Here is a 17,464-nt window from a genome sequence, read left to right as displayed (position 1 = left end):
TTTCCCACCCCCAGAAGAATTTGAAGAAACCGTTTTATTTCGTTTTCTTTTAATTATCTAAGGAGGAATACCGTGGCTATCTAGCGGTCAGTTAGCTCAGTTGGTTAGAGCGTGGTGCTAATAACGCCAAGGTCGCGGGTTCGATCCCCGTACGGGCCAAGCTGTGTACAACGAGGTCACTTTCTTACATTTATTCACAGACGAGAGTTCTGCCGGTTTCAGGTTCACCGCGATGTCACAATTAATGTGTGGAAGACAAACCTCTCGCTGAGAACTTTAAAAAACTTGAACACACGCCTTTGATGTCCACCAAGGTTGCGGTCCTGTTTTGACTCCCATCTGCAGGGCGAAAGGTTAGCAGGGAGGGACCCAGCAAGGGAAATAGAGCTGCTTTGGGCATATTATTTTTCCACTGGGTAACTGATTCTTGCAAAGAAACTGACCCTATTGGATTATTTTCGTCCAAAAAAACCCTGGGAAACCATCCACACTTTCTACACTTCCACACTTGGGTCTTAACTAGTTCTGCGAAAGACGAAACAAGATTTTTTATATGACCTGTGAAAAAATGTATTAATATCAACACTAAGAAAGAAACAGCTTTGCCAATTGTCTCTTTCTAACAGGGAAAAGAGCTCCCAATGACCAAACCTGGAACAGTCTGAACAACAAAGAGTGTGGTTTTGGATTATAGAAGTTACCTTTTTGTAAGAGACACTTATATTTATACTTTGGGATAGGAGAGGGTTTCTAAAGGAATAAGACACAACCGCGCTAAACATAAGGGGAAATTTGATAAATTGAAGTGAAATGAAGAACTCTGTTAATCCAAAAAAAAAAAAACAAACAACTATAAAGTAATGAAACACAGAATGGGAGAAGATATTTCCAATATAAATAACGAACAGGACTAACATAAAAATATGCTTTAAAGAACTTTTATGAGTCCATGACTCTATGAAGTCTATGACTTCTTGAGAGAGTGAGCCAGGCAGAAGATGTTTGTCTTTTATTTAGCTTAAGACGTCAAACACAGCGTCACCTCGGCTTCATTCTTTCTTAGAAGCGAATCACTAAGCCCAGCCCATAGTCAAGGAGAAGGCAATCAGACTCCACCTTTTGATAAGAGGAGTGCCAAAGAATTTGTGGAAATATATTTCTTTAAAACTACAGCAACCAGCTTTATTAGAAATTAGGAAAATGCAAGTTATCCTATAATTAAATACTACTGATCTTCCACCAGAATTACTAAAATTAATACGACAAGAAGTACTATTTGGCAAGGATGTGACATAATAAGAACTTTCATCACCACTATTGTCTAAAATGATACAACTACTTTAGAAAACAGTTGGACTCTGTCTACTAAGTTGAAGATATACATACCCTATTATCCTAGAAATATACACAAAGGAAATATGTGCACAAGGAGATTCATATAAGAATGTTCATAGTAGTATTGTTTGTATAGCCAAGAACTGGAAACAACCTGAATGAACCTTTACAGTAAATTGGATACATAATGTTGAATACTATTCAACAATTGACAATGAACAGACCAGAGCTACACACAAAAATATGGATGAATCTTACAAGCATAATTTTGTGAAAAGAAGACAAAGGAAACATTTAGTATGATTATACTTATATAAATTTAAAAACCACAAAATTATGATACATTGTTTAGGGGTGTATGTGTAGATGGTAAAATGTATTAAGAATGTAAAAAATGATTACCATAAAAGTCAGGATTGTGGGGGGGATAAGAAGAGTGTGGAAGGCAGGGTGAGTGGAAGGGACATACTGAGGGCTTCTGGAGTGCAGCAATGCTCTTTTTGTTTTTGCTCCTGAGTAATGGTTAAATGGGTGTTCAATTTATAATTAATTGTTAAGTTGTAGAAATAAGGTTTTATTTACTTCTCTGTATGTTTATTTTGCAACAAAATGTAAAACTAAGCAAAGACAAACAAGGAAGCTTTCTATGTCATCAATGTGTAAAGATTTCCAAAATATATTGTGAGGTACCAAAAGCAAGACCCAGAACATATGAATCTATATATTTACATGCAAGTGGATAAAGAAACTCTAGAAGGTTAAGTAACAAATTAATAGTAGTAGAAACCTATGGATGATGGAGAAGAGAGAAGCAACCAGGTAGGTGAGTAACAGGGATGGGAAGGAAACTTTTAACTGTTTAACTATTTATACATTTTTAACTCTATGAGTATATTACCTTTTCAGAATACAAAACAACCAAATAAATAAAATTTCTTAAAAGCACTATTCAGAAGCCTTATAGGAAAATGTGTCCTCTTTAGAACAGATTCCCACTCCCTCGCAGCCTCATGTATTATCTTCATCCAGCCTTAGCTCCAGTAGCTTGGGAGTCAGGGTTTATTCCTGGACAGTGGAAGGTCTGGAAAGTGGAACAACTAGTGATTACACAGATCAACATCTGCAGGTCTCCAGATGGGATTAGAAGTATTAGGTGCTTAGTCCTAACTGCAGGGTCAAGCTTTAAGTCCTTGCACAAGCACTGACTAGCAATGATGGGTCACATAATTAAACAGAAGACCCACGGTTAGCAACTCAGTCAGGTTTGTACACACACCCACAACAGGGAGCTATATGAATGGAATTCAGAACCTTTACCTATGAACAGACCATTCCTGTCCCCTTTCAAGGTTAAACACTTGAAATTTGCTTGTACATCTACCTGTGGAAAAACTCATTTATTGTACCCTGGTAGACCATCCATTCAACATGTATTCAACAAATTGTTAATGAGTAGCTGCAATTTAACATGTACTCCTCGAGATACTGGGACTAAACCTGTGAACAAAATGGGCAAAACTCTATCCTCATGCGGTTTGCATTGTAATGGGAAATGCAGACCAATGAATAAGTAAAATGTATAGTGCAGTAGATGGTGATAGTATGAATGAAAAAATATAGCAAAAAGATAATAGGGATGGTTTTTTTCTTTTTAATGTCTTGTAATTTAAATATGTTGAACAGGTAAGCCTGCACTGAGAGAGTGATATCTGAGCAGACCTGAAGGATATGAGGAAATGAGTTAGGCACGTATTTGGGAAAGGGTGTTTCCAGGCAGAGGAAGCAGCCTGTGCTAAGGACTGAGGCAGGAGTATGTCTGACTTGTCTGAGGAAGAGCAAGGAACTAGAGAGGACGGTGGAGGGGAGGAGGGGAGGGCTCTTGCAGGCCACGAGAAGCACTTTGGTTTCTTTACTGAACAGGAGGGAAACTATTGGAGAGTTTCAAACCCTTGGGGAATATTTCACTACTTCTGTGTGTAGAATAGACCGGAAAGGGGCAATGTTAATACAAACCGGGGGACCAATGATGGGTCTATTGCAAAAATTGAGGTGATGGACCTGAGAAACGCCTGAGGATCTACATACTGGAAATGTTCCCAATGGCCAGCTGTGGTCACAACCACTATTGGCCACAGGGCAGGCTAAGACTCTGTTCTTTCTTCAATGAAATGAGGACTGTTTGGACTTCACCTCAAATTGTATCTTGTTGCCAGGTAGAACTGGCCTGGAGGAAAAGACAGAAGCAAAATTCCAGAGTAAAGAACTCCCTCTTTATTCACAACAGGAGCAACTTCACATAAAACCTGAGGTTCTCAGTCAGTAAAATGCCTTTAAAATGGTTTTGTAGAAAGGAAACAAAAATTAATGTAAAATTGTGTCAAAGGAAAAAAAGGAGAGGGGAGGAGGTTGGGATTACCATATACATGCTACTTTATATAAAATAAATAATCAATAAGGACCTACTCTATAGCACAGGGATCTCTACTCAATACTCTGTAATAACCTATGTGGGAAAAGTATCTGAAAGAAGATTAGATATATGTAGATGTATGACTGAACCACTTTGCTGTATACCTGAAACTAACACATTGTAAATCAACTATACTCTAATATAAAATTTTAAAAAAAGTTTAAATTAGGTGAGAGATTGATAGACCTTCTAGTATGATAGCAAAGGAAATTGTAAAACCTGGTCGAATTATGGATATATTTTGAAGGTGGAGCTGATGAGATGTAAGATCTGAGCAAAAGCAAAGATTCACAGATAACTGCACAGATGGAGTAGTTGTTTACTGAGATGGGGGAACATTGGGGAGTAGAAACTTTGGGGAGAAGATTAGGAATTCAGTCTTTGGCAATGTTAAGTATAAAATACTTGTCGAGAAGGCAGCTGTATGTGTGAATTTGGAGTTTGAAGGAGCAGTCCAAGGTGGAAAGACATTTGCATATACGTGGTATTTAAGGACTGAGCCCTGAGTGTGCAAATGTAAGATTCATACAAGAGATAGTTATAATACAACATGTAATAAGGACTATTAATAGGATTGAAATAACTTCAGGGATCCTAGGTGTATTCTAGGAGTTTCTAAACCAGTCTTGAGGAGTCAGCAAAAGCTTCAGGGAAGAGGTAGTGGGTAAGGTCTGAACTGAGATCCAAAGGACAAGTAGAAACTGGCAAACGGGAAAGGGAGAAGGAATTCCAGGGGAAATGCAACCTCGACGTCCAAAAGCAAGAGAGGACACGAAACAGTCAGGAATTCCCCTACCCCTTTCCACTCCAACTTCTCTGTCACATTTACCCTCCTGCCAGAAGAGGGACTATAGACGTTTGGAGGGGAGTTAAATTGGAGAGATTTAACATTTGGATTTGGTGGGCAATATTTTTGTGGCTTCTAGTTACTTCTGTGTGGAGTGAAGTTCTTATTCGGCACCTAGCAGTGCAGTTTCTGGAAGGTAGCACGCAGAGGCAGCCGCGAACAGGAGCCTTGGTGTGCAGAGGCTTCCAAAAGCCCTATTCCGAGACCAACTCCGAAAACAAAAATCCTGTTTTCAGACACAGGAACTCCTGTGCCCTGTCGAAACGGATCCAAACGTTATCCAATCGGAAATGGAATTCTGAAAATCTGGCTCCCTTGCAGGCAAAGAAAAACCTCTTGAGATTTTTGACAGTTTCTTCTCAAGCGAGGGTTTCCTCAAGGCTTTGCCCCGCCGGCTCCTCCTAGGTTCCCCCTGCAGCTCCTCCTGTGAGCCCAGACAAGCTTCTGAAGAAGCGGGTTCAGAGACTGAATATTTGGCGGATTGGAAACGGGCAGACTTGGAGGCGCTGCTGGAACCCTGTGGTTCTCCTGGGGACCGAAAAGAGGCCGAGTAAAAGGAGGAGTGAGCTGAGCTAGTGGGGAGGAAGAAAAAGACGGGAGAAAACGAAAAGAGAAGAAGCCATTCTTGTGTTTGAAAACCCAGTTGTGATAACGGAGTTGAATATCGACGAGGGAACATCCGTTTATAAGCAGAGTGGACCAGCTGAAGTGTGTTGGACAGGAAACCCAGAGATCGATGCATCGGAACCAACCTTGGCTGCAAGTTTTATAGCAACTCCATTGTTAAGCTGTATTCAAACAGTTGAACTAAATCTACTTCTAGATCTTACATCATATTTCACCTTTCCTAAGGTATTTACCTTTCAAAAGTCACCTCTCAGAGGATCAGCCTGACATAGAAGTGTGGCACGTAAGTCCCACGTTCTCACCTTTCATGGAAAAGTCTCGCCCTTCTGCTTGATAAATTAAGACATTTCTGATAAATTAAGACTCATTTGGCTGTGGCACAGTGCCCCGGGGTGTAAATATGCTCTCCTCTCGGACTCCCATCACGGGAACAATGGGAAGGACCGAATCCTTCAGTAGACGTAGTCTTGTACACGATTTCATGGAGGAGGGAGGAGGACAAATTCCACATTTATTTCCATTATGTGCTCCATTAAAGGGTCTTTAAATTATTATCTGTTTGTCATCTCTGATTAATTATGTGCAAGTAGATGCAGATATAGCACAATCCACAAGAAGCATTTTTAATACAGATTTGGGTTCAAAAGAAAAACATCAGATTTCAATGTTTATACCTGGATTTGGTACAGAGAAGCATGGTAGGAAAATCAAGAAGATACTAAATATAAAAAGATGTGGTATTGGAATAAAATCCTATGGGAGACACGGGCCGGAAATAACGAATTCAAGGAAATAAAAGATCAAAGGAAAATCTTTCACAGAAGTTTAACAAGGGCTTTCTCTTCTCTCTCTTTCTCAAGAGATGTTGGTAAGTATTAAATTACTATAGTTTTAAGATTCCTTTGATATAAGTTACTCTATCCTTCAGAAAAATTGAACCTTATGAAGAAGAATGTTACATGTCCACTGGAAAAAAATGTGAGGGGGAATATCGAATTTATCAAAATTCTGTTGGGGGTTAAGAATGCCCCCAAAGCAATTGAACTGTACAAAGGAGACGTAATAAACAGGTCCACATACAGCCTGGGTAGCTCAGTTGGTAGAGCATCAGACTTTTAATCTGAGGGTCCAGGGTTCAAGTCCCTGTCCAGGCACTATGGACCTCTGTTTCCCTGGGCCACTAGTACTTAAGCTTTTCTCCCATGGAAAATTTGGGTTAAACTTCGATGACTTTTACCAAACTACCGTGAGAAAAAGCCAAGAAGTCAGCTACCTTCAGCCTTAACTAGTAGTTGAGGTTTGATATTCTGTTCCAAAAAAAAGATGATTTTAGCAGTTTATAATAATAGAGACTTCCTGAGGAATGCAGTACAAAACCCTTACAGCCCATGAAATATAAGAAGGCTATCTCTCTAGACTAGGGTGCTTTAGAAAAGGAACTGGAAACTATATTTGTTGGGTAAAGTATTCTCTGGGTCAGGACCTTTAGATTTTCAGTTCTTCACTCTCACAACTGACCTACTTGGCAGATGGGAAAGCCCTCCACTAAACCGTGGTAATGTAACATTCTAATGGTAAACCCAAATGGTAGGAAGTTATTTCACAAATACTGCAGTATGATCTTTAGGTGAAATGCTCACCCTACCCAGAAATATTGGCATACTTTACCATACGTTTCTGCAATTTTGTCCTGTTGTGTGTTGGTGGTGCAATTTCTTGCTCAGTGGATTGTATTTCTCTTTAGAAATATACCTTTCCCCCCTCCCTCTCTGTGGAAGGATTGTACTTCCCATGCCATTTGAAGATTATGTGGTGGTCTGCATAGAAAATGCTAAGGAACCTAAAAACAAACAAACAAACAAACAAAATTCCTCCTAGAACTAATAAGTATGTTCAGCAAAGTCACAGAATACAAGATCAAAATAGAAAAATCAATTGTATTTCTATATACTAGCAATAAACATGTGAACACCAGAATTAAAATACAGTACTTTTTGTAAAAAAGGAAAAGAACACTTAGATGAAAATCTATCCAGACATGTGAACATGTACATGCTGGAAACAACAAAACTATAAAATTCTGATGAAATAAATCAAAGACCTAAATAAATGGAGAGAGATTCCGTGATTATAAAACTCAACATAGCTAAGATGTCAACTCTCCTGGAAATGATATAGAGGTTTAACATAATTTAACATAATTCTTATCATGATCCAGGTAAGATTTTTTGTGGCTATAGACATGACTATTCTAAAATTTATATGGGAAGAAAAATGAGTTAGAATAACTAGAATTATTCTGAAAAGCAGGAATAAAGTGGAAGAAAATATTCTTATTATTTCAAGACTTATTATACAGCCACAGTAATAAAGAGTGTACATTTTTGGCAGAGGGATAGATATATGTCGATGAAACAGTATAGAGAATCCAGAAAGCACCACATGCAAGTACATCTAAATTATTTTTTACAGAAGTGCAGAGGTAATTCAGTAGAGGAAGAAAAGTCTTTTCACAAGATTGTGGTGGAGCAATCCATAGGCAAAAAAAGCCAACAGCAGCCTAAACCTCACACTTTATTTAAAAAGTAACTGAAAATGGTTCATAGATTTTAAAATAAAACATAAAACTATAAAACTTTTAGAAAAAATATGAGATAATTTGGGGGACCTGGGGCTTGGAGGAGAGTTCCTAGACATAACACCAAACACACAATCCATAAAAGACAAATTTGACTGACTGGGTTTCATCAAAATTAAAAACTTTTGGTCTGCAAAGGACTCTCTTAAGCAAATTAAAAAAGCAAGGTACAGACTGGGAGAAAATATTTGTAAATCACATATCTGGCAAAGACATATCGAGAATATACAAAGACCTCTCACAACTCCACTTTAAAACAACACTCAATCCAATTAGAAAATGGTCAAAAAACATGAAAAGACTTTTCACCAAAGAGGATATACAAATGGGAAATAAGCACATGAAAAGATGTTCAATATCACTAGTCATTTAGGAAATATATATTAAGACCATGGTGAGATATCACTACACACCTACTGCAAGAGATAGAATAACAAATAGTAACAACTGCCAAAGGTTGGTAAGAATACAGAGAAACTGGATCGTTATACATTGCTCATAGGAACGTAGAATGGTGTAGCCACTCTGAAAAATAGTTTGTCAGTTTCTTAAAGGGCTAAACACACACTTACCACACAACTCAGCAATTCCACTCTAGGCATTTATCCCAGAAAAATGAAAACTTATATCCACACAAATCCCTGTGCATTATTACTTATAGGAGCTTTATTTGTAATAGCTCAAGCCTGAAAACAACCAAAATGTTCCTTAATAGGTGAATAGGTTAAACAAGCTGTGGTCCATCTATACTATGGAAGTATACATCCATACTCAACAGTAAAAAAAAAAGAACTGTTGATACATGCAACCTTGATACATTATCTTTGCAACTTCATGTGAATTTATAACTATAAGTATAATTACTTCATGTGAATTTATAATTATTTATGATTATTTCATTGAAATAATATATTTATTATATAATATACACACTTCCTCTTCCTCATGGACTTGGCCATGTGACTTGATTTGACTAATGAAATGTCAGTGGAAATGTCCAGTCTGACCTATCAGAGAAGTTAAGAACCATTATGTGGGGATTAGGTAGAAGAGCCGTTGGTAATCAAATCACCTGGTTCATAGATAGGTGAGTTCTGTATGTTGCTGTGAGCTTTAAATGAACTGCTGTGACACAATCTCCCATTCAGATGTAACCCTGCAAGATAATGGTGAAAAGAAATCCTCCCAGTGGCTAGAGCTTTAGATGGTTCATTTGATGTTCCTCTTTACATGGAGAGAGAAGTGGCCTAAGATAAAGTTATGTATGGAATCCTAGGCAAAAGGGAATGGTTGGCTGGAAGGTCAGGAATCTGAAAAGCGTAAGATGTGAAGATTAGAGACCAGAGGTGTGGAGAAATGCATGTGGACTGACTTGTGGGAATTGTCACAATGTTGAGGATCTTTTATCATATATTAATACCTTCCAGATAAAATCTACTTCAGAACAGCCACTGAACAATTAGCTGCACAGATCAACTCATCCAGTAGATGTCATCACCCTCAGGCATCAATAACAGGAATTTCTTATTTTAAAATATTATTAAAAGATTGAAGGAAGGTTTGTTACCCTCTTTTCTTTTTTCTTCTTGGTGTGGGGCTGAACTTTAGTGAGTCATGTCTCCAAGTGTCTCAAATGATCCCAAATACTTTAAGGTTGAAATTTCCAGTATACAAACATCTAACTGATGCTAGAGAGCCATAAACCACAGCTAGCCAGAGTGAATGCTGAATGAATGCGGTAACATTGCAACCAGTGCACTGTGACAACACAGCAAAGGCAGGTGAGGATTATTCATCCTAGAAGAAATGTTAGGAGAAATTAATAGACAAATCGTTTGAAGTAGTCACGGGAAATGGAGGGGAGACTGCATTTGTCCAAAACCTCTGGATCCATTGATCCCAACATTTGAACAAAAGCTTGAAGGAGGCCAGGGAGTAAATCTTATAGATATCTGAGGTAAGAATTCTCTACACAGAGGGAACAGCATCAGAACAATATGTTGGACACGATAAAATAGAGGAATAAAAGCAAAATATCCTCTAAGAGGTGAAGAAAAATACCTACTTAGCCACACAGGCAAGAATTCTTCAGCAGATGAGGAGGAAAAGAATCCACATCACAACTGTGGAATAGAGGTGGGAAAAAAATGGAATCAGAGAGGACTGTTTAGAATAAGTGTGATTTCCCTTCACTAACTGCAGGAATAATCACAGATGGGGCATGTGGAGTGTAGTCTCTGGGAGAGTTAACATTGTGTCCTGTTTGATACCAAAAAAAAGCTGGTAGCCTTAGAACCATTTCCTTAATTCTTTGACCACTGTGGAACGGTCACTGTCTTTCACGTCTTCCTTATCTGACTCTAAAAGGAAGAGACATTTCGAATACCATTATATAAGTGACAGTGTTTTTCAAATCACTCAGAAGTGAATGGGTGTAAAATTAATATAAAAAAAGGTCATGAATGGTATTTTAATAAATGAAATAGAAGATATAGGAATAGAAATAGGAAATATCAGAATAAACCCATGCAGTAAAATACTGTTCGGTAGAGTTTGGTCTCTCTGTCTTTCCAAATATCTATCATCTATCTATAGCTATATCGATATTGGTATAGATGATAGAGATAGATTCAGATAGTTATCTCTCTCATATATATATATATATATATAAATCTCTCTCTCATATGTATAAATGTATATATATATACATACATTTGTTTGCATATTGTACTGAGTTGTGACTTAAAATGTATTTCGACACTGAGTTGCAGTCAGAAAAGTTTTGAAAAAAGACTTTCTTGAGAGTGTACAATTTGAAGATGGCAGCATCTCCTTGAGATGACAAATATCTGGGGGTGGGGGGTCGGTGTATGAGCCCCAAAGGAATAATGGAGTTTCGCTTTCCTTGGCTGGGGTAGCTGCATAGCTGGGCTCAGGTGAGCGTAGCTGCAGACCCGAGGAGCTGCATAGCTGGGCTCAGTGCGCGTGGCTGCGGACCCGAGGAGGGTCCTCTGCTGGTGCGAGCTGCTAAGCTCGCCACTCCACCATCGCTCCTTAAGTTTTATTGTGGACGGGGACATGGAGTACAAGGAGAAAAAACAAACGAACAAAACAAAGAAAAACACACTAGCATACAAGCCTCGGCCTAGCCATGTGACTGAAGGAACACTGTACGTTCACTAACCAAAAGCTTCCAGTACTAAAGAGAAAAGATTTACAACCTTCCAGACGGGCCCCTTCTAGCGTCATCGCAGAGGCAGCCGCAAATGAGAGCTGTGTTCAGGAACTTCCCAAAGGTTCTGCTCTCTAATATAAGCCTCGGGAAAAGGAAGGTCCTATCTTATTATAAAATGTATTTGTTTGTTTAGTCCAAACGTCCCCAAACGAGATACAGTCGAAATTGTGACCCCCGTGTAATAATTTGAGAAACAAACTGGGTGAACTCTATTTCAGGCGCACCGTACTGAAAATCTTGCGCCCTTGCGAGCAAGCAAAATGCCTCTCTTTTATTCAAAGTGTCATCTATAAGATTTTTCGACAGGTAACGGGGGAGACGGTTAACACGTTTCCTTTCCGGTGGCAGCAGAGTTGGCTCCACGACTTCCGATCTTCTCCCCGAGAAGGGTCCACCCAGAGTTTTGCTCCGCGGGCTCTTCCTCCGCTCCAAGAGGCTAGCGGCTCGAGGGAGTGGGGAGGAGTGCTGGGGAGGGGGTTCAATGACGAGCTTTGGGCACTCTTGGGCAGGTTGGAAAATTGCAGACCCGAAGGTGATGACCCGAGGTCATCTGGTTGCGGAAGAGCTGATCTACGTGCCTCGAGAGAGAGGGGCGACAGAAAGAAAGGAAATCGAAAAAAATGTTCAGCGCAGAAACGGTGACATAATCATTGAAGGGAATAACAGTGGCTTCTGTCAGGGGCTAAGCAGAGTGGCGCAGCGGTAGCGTGCGGGGCCCCATAACCGCAGCGGTCGATAGATCGAAACCATCCTTTGCTAGGGAGCTTTTCCATCCCTTGCTATTAAAACTTTACTCCAACTCGGCTACAAGTACGCACAAACACCGAATCAATATCTACCTCTTCCATGTTCAACCAGTTAACATTCACGAGTTTGAGAATCCTCTAGTTTGGCTTCTTGCTTCCCACCTTACTTTGAAATCCCACCATTCTCTCACTAGGCAATTCCAAAACCCTTCTAGCTATCTGAAGTGACACACTGCCCCGAATTGTAAAATTCCTTCCATCCCTGGTGTCCAGTAGAGGAGCAATGGAAATATTCCTTCAGCGGAGGCCGTCTTATATCAATATATTGTATGCGACCTCTTGGAGAAAGAGGTGATAAATTCCATATTAACTTCTGTTACAACTTCCAGTAAAGACGCTTTCAACTTTGTTATCTACTTACGATATTTTCATTGATTGCATTCTATTAGTAAATGCAAATATAAATGAAACCAAGAGAATTAATTATAACAGATTTGTGGTTCTGTCACATATCAAAATTTCAGATTTCAGTGTTTATACCCATATTTGGTGCAGACTAGTATAGTAGGACGATCGAATAAAGACTTTAAGCGTAAGCATACATTATATTGGCGTAAAATTCTGTGGAAATACAAATTCAAGGAGAAAGATCGATGAAGTGGGAGATACCTGGACCCATTTTTGGACAGTGTGGGTTTTGAATAGAACTCGTTCTCCGAGTTCCTTAACTTAACAACCTTAAAATGACCTTTCTTGAAAGAATCGTATTCAATCCGTGCCATTTTTATTGTTATTGGAAGGAATGGTGTTAGAAATCTTAAAACGTTATTCGTTTTTCAATTTCTCAGAATGTTAGTGCCCTAGTTCACTCTGGCTAAACCTGAATATTCAGCCGCAAATTAAATCTCCCACTTCTTTGCTCCCCTCCTGGAGCTCCGACCCCACCGGGCTGTGTGAGGATCGCGATTGGAAAGGGTGGCCGGGTCGGGGGGGCGTGGCTGAGCGAGGGATAAAGCCGGGTGCCTGCGGAGGCGCTCAGGCTCTTGGTCGGTAGACAAGAAATCCCTTTGGCCCCCTCCGGAGCCTCGCGAGCCCGCCAGAGTGCCATCGTACCTGCATACTCAAAGTGCGAACAATCGAGGGCGACACACATTCAGCCTCGGGGAGGCGGATGGAAAAGGAAGGAAGGAAAAGGTAAAGGCAAAGGAAAGGAAGAAGGGCGGGAATCCCCAAGCAGCAAATCCGGCCTCCGTTATTCCCCGCTGCTGGCGCCACGAACGCCGTCTGGGCTGCCCAGGTCCACGCGTCCGGGTCTCCGGTCCCGCGCTCCCGCCAGCGCCCCGCCCCTCGCCCCCAACCTCCACCCACTCACCCTGAGGGGCTCGGACTGCCCTCCCTACTCCGACTCCGGGGGCGGGCGGGCGGACTCGGTGCCGGGGCCGGGAGCCGGAGTCTGGAGACCCGGCGCCTGCTCGACTCTAGCTCTGGGACTCTAGCTCTGGGACTCCAGCCGCGCGCTTCCTCTCCAATCCCTCTCCTCGTGCCGCGCGCTGCACCCCGGAGAGGAGAGAAGAGAGGCCAGAGCGGCCAGCTTAGGCCTCAAACTAGCAGAGCAGGCTACGGGGGCTGCTGAGGTCCCGCGTGTCCTGTTTCCACCGGCACTTTCGGATGCAGGACCTGGAGGGTGAGGAGCTCCCCGAGACCCTTTCACTTTCCTCGCGCAGGGATCCCAACCGTCACCGGAAAACTTCGACTGCGGCTGAGTCACTAGGCGTCAGAAACCTCGGGAGCCCAAACCCGAAGTCAACTGCTCCACATGGGCACTTACGTGGGCAAGCTGGGACTCTGGCTGTCACCCCCAGCAGGGGGGCGCACAGACTTGTCGGACAGGCCCTTGAACCGCAGGCCAGCTCAGCCCCTTCATCAGGTCCCCCGGGTTCAGCACGTCCATCGTGCCCACCCTGCCCCTCGGCACAGACCTGCGAGGAGCCTGCCGAACTGGGATCCTACCAGTCCCAACGCGTGCGTGGTCAATGAGGCTTGGAGGCCCTTTCCCATGAACAGGTCCCGGAATTCCATCATGGGGCCTCTTCCCTCAGACTGGTGGGAAAGTTACTTCAAGGGGGAGTATCTGGTCTCTTCGGCACCTCAGGGCAACATGGAGCCCGGTGACCAGGAGGCGCGCTCCTCGTGAGCGCACAGCGCCCCCCTCCACTGCCCCAGCAGAGGTAACGAACTCTGCAGGGGTCTCACCTTCTGAGAAGCCCCAGACCCATGTGCGAAGGAGACAGTGCTGAGGGCTCTCAGAGAGTGCAAGAAGGGGAAAGTGAGATGGGAAGAACTACTTGTTCCATGAGAGCTTGGACAGTAAGAGAAGGATTCCAGAGACCAGACCATCTGCGTTTAAGCCTCTGACGAAAAACGGAGTCCTCACTTCTTTTGTGCCGAGGCCTGGGCCTCTGAAGAGAAACCTCGACTGCTGGGGCTCAGATCACAGCTAGAATAACAGGCCCAGCTGCTCCTCCATGGACTCCTTGGCCAGCACACATACAGGTGGCCCCCTTGGCTCCCAAAGAAATGCTATTACAAGCTCTTACAGCTCTTCTAGAGATTTCTCTGAGCCTTGGAAGAGTATTCCCAGTACATAACTCCAGGTACCGGAGTGGCCAATAAAAAGGAAAGAACATTGGTCATCCGTCTCACTCTCCAGTCCCACTGGTATCAGATGAGTCCCCAGAAACATCTGGCAGCTCTGGGCAACAAAATCAGGTTCCCCTGCTTCTGTCAAGCCCCGGGAGCCTGCTGTCCCTGACTCTGCCTCCTCAGCTGGGTTATGCAGTCCCTAAAGACCTGGCCTTAGGGAAGAAAGCTGGCCTCCAACGGAGCAACAAAGCCAGAGAAGATACGACTGAGGTCACCACAGACTCTGTCCCTGACACTTGGTCTGCTATTCAGCCTCCCCTGTCCCAGGGCACTGATCCTCAGCTGGAAAGCTTACATAAAATGCAGGAGTCTCCAAGTCCACTGGCCTTCCCACAACCTACCGGAGAGGCAATCAGTGTGGCCCACTCGCCTCTGAAGACAGCGAGCCTGCTGGCCTCACATGGGTGCTCCCAGTCAGAGCCCCTTTCAGGCACCTCTTCAGACTCAAAACCCACCACTACTTTCATCCTTCTGACCCTTGTTTCTCCCACAGCACCAGTCACTGAGACCACGTGGCCACTTCAGCCTCTCAGGCTGCCATACCCCGAGACTCCCCTGCCATTAACCCTGCAGCACCCACTACGCAAAGCACTGTGTTTGGATTGATGAGCAGCCCAGCCCCCCATATTCCTGCATCTGCACCTCCTGTTGCAACTTCTGCTGAGCGCATGTCAAAACCCATCATGGGGCTCCCAGCCAATAGTGAGACAGGAGGCTCCTCATATTCCAGAATTTCAAGCACAGCTGCAGCATCTTCACCTCCAGGTATCTCAAGTCCCACCTTCAAGCCTATCTTTGGCAGCATAAGACCACTTAAAACTATGCCCGTGAGAGCTCCTTTCTCTTTCAAGCAGACCACTCCTCCACCTACTCCTGCTTCTACCCGTCTCTTCCATGGCCTGGTCAAGGCTACCTCTGTAGTCATGTCCACCACCCCAGCCAGCACATCCAAAGGCTCCTTTAAGCCGCCTTTGGAATTTGGTGTAGTGAATGTTACCAGTACCATGGGCTGCACTTGCTCCAGCCCTTCCACTTGCCCCCCTTTTCCTCTCGGGGCTGCCTGTGCCTTCAGGGCCAGCTTCTCCCCAGATGCAGGCTTCACTTTCCCACTGTGCCAGCGTCCAACCATTCGTACTGTGCACACAGTCACCGTCTTTAGCCAGGTTCTTCCCAGTGCTGTCCAGATATCCCCTACCAGGAGCACTGCCGATTTTAGCGCTGTGGGTGGCCCTCCGGCAGCTTCAGCCCTAGTAACCACCAGCCAGCCTGCATTGTCATCCAGGATCTCCAGTTCGAAGTCAGCATTCACAATTCCCTTGGAGTCAAGCTCAAGGCCACCTTCCCCACTAACCCTGGGAGCCACTCCCCAACCTGCATTTGGGGCTGCATATGTGCAGAAGCAAGAAGCCCCCCAACCAGCCCTTGGCCCAAGCTTCTGTAGCTCTCCCATTTTTGGAAACTCAACAGTGGCCTCCTCAACCCCAACACCGACCCCAGCCCAGCCATCCTTCAGCGGTACCACGCAGTCAACCTCTGGGGGTTTGGCACCACCAGCCTCCACCTTTCACATCCCTGCCAGCTTCCGGCCGGCCTTTGACAGCACTCCAGTAGGTTCCCTTTTGGTCTAATACGAATGGTTTGGGAGTTGTCACCCCAAGCCATCAGACTGGGGCTTGTGGCTCAGTGTTTGGCAGCACATCCCCACGACCATTTGACTTTGGGGGATTAGTGAGCCCCGTGGACTGTGAGGAGACTGGGCTCAGCGTCACTGCCCCAGACGCGAGCTCCAGCTCCGGAGCACTCAGCCCTGGAGCAGTGCCGAGTGGGAGCACTAACACCATCACACCCTTGGGGAAAGGCTGGGGCCCAGGCAGCCAGGGCTGGACCAGCCAGGGCACACCTTTGGCCCTGGGGAAGGCCAGCATTTCTGCAAGAGAAACTATGTTTGGGGACACCCATGGCCCCCTTTGCTCAGAGCACCCCTGTCACTGGATCAGTTAAGGCAGGCAGCAGCCTTGGCTTTGGGATGCCCTCTCCACCGCCCCAGGGGTCTGTTGGGAGAAGATCTTTCAGACCGTCAGCCCCTTCGTTTTCCATTGGTGAAAAATCAAAAACCCCACAGAATAGGGAGCAAGGGCATTCCCGAAGGCATCATGCCCACAAGAAATAACTGTGTTCCTTGCCACTCGTACTCTGATTTGGACCTCAGCATAGTAAAGTGCCTCAGTCACTTCTGATTCTCTACAGCGAAAATACCCCAGATCTAAGGTGAGAGCTTTGCACATTCACCTTGAGGTCCTAATCTACATTCTAGAGGAAAATGAAGGACTATAGTATCCAGTGGTGATAGCAGAATGAAACTGAGTGGAACCAAAGCTTTGGAATTGAACGGAGCCTTGCCTTCCCCTCCCTACCCACTCCTTTCTGTGTCAACGGTGAGCTCAGTCAGGACACTGCCTCCTGCTTTTTTCTCTGGGAACAGACGTGCCGGGGAGGCAAAGAGTACAACCCATATTCTCTTGCATCTTTGGGAGGAGGATTAGATTCTCTCTAAATCTTAGCCTGCTTTTATTTGGCTCAAAGAAGTGGTTCCTTTATCTGGTCCCCTAGGGAGGCCGATTCCTCATTTCTTGCTATTTTGCTCCTCAGTTGGCTCTTGGAGAAGATTTTTTTTTAGTTTAATTTATTTATTTTGGAGAAGCTTTTAATGCAACTTGACCGTGAAGCCAACTTTGCCTTGAGGATCAATGGTCTACCCATGAGAGCATCCATGGCAGGGCCAGGGGAGGAAAAACACAGAGTGGAGCAACCTTGCTTCTTTTCTTTACACCATAGGTCATAATTCCTCCATAATTACGAGTGA

The 17,464-nt window shown here is 43.8% G+C and overlaps 1 protein-coding gene and 2 non-coding genes across 3 annotated transcripts; all 3 read left to right on the top strand.

Annotated features, from left to right (window-relative positions):
* Positions 1 to 85: 85 nt before the first annotated feature.
* Positions 86 to 159, top strand: TRNAI-AAU (transfer RNA isoleucine (anticodon AAU)). Its single transcript has one exon. It is a non-coding gene; the product is annotated as a tRNA-Ile (tRNA).
* A 6,201-nt stretch (positions 160 to 6,360) lies between these two features.
* On the top strand, positions 6,361 to 6,433 carry TRNAK-UUU (transfer RNA lysine (anticodon UUU)). The gene has a single exon. It is a non-coding gene; the product is annotated as a tRNA-Lys (tRNA).
* A 7,281-nt stretch (positions 6,434 to 13,714) lies between these two features.
* On the top strand, positions 13,715 to 16,771 carry LOC101272190 (POM121-like protein 2). Its single transcript, XM_012534373.2, is given in 8 exon segments — positions 13,715 to 14,020; positions 14,022 to 14,160; positions 14,163 to 14,251; positions 14,253 to 14,588; positions 14,590 to 15,165; positions 15,168 to 16,222; positions 16,224 to 16,557; positions 16,559 to 16,771. Coding segments are annotated over 8 exon segments (3,048 nt in total).
* The last annotated feature ends 693 nt before the right edge of the window (positions 16,772 to 17,464 follow it).

This window comes from Orcinus orca, chromosome 10 (assembly GCF_937001465.1).
Source record: "Orcinus orca chromosome 10, mOrcOrc1.1, whole genome shotgun sequence".
Classification (NCBI taxonomy): Eukaryota; Metazoa; Chordata; class Mammalia; order Artiodactyla; family Delphinidae; genus Orcinus; species Orcinus orca.
This window is presented reverse-complemented; position numbering and strand designations above follow the sequence as displayed.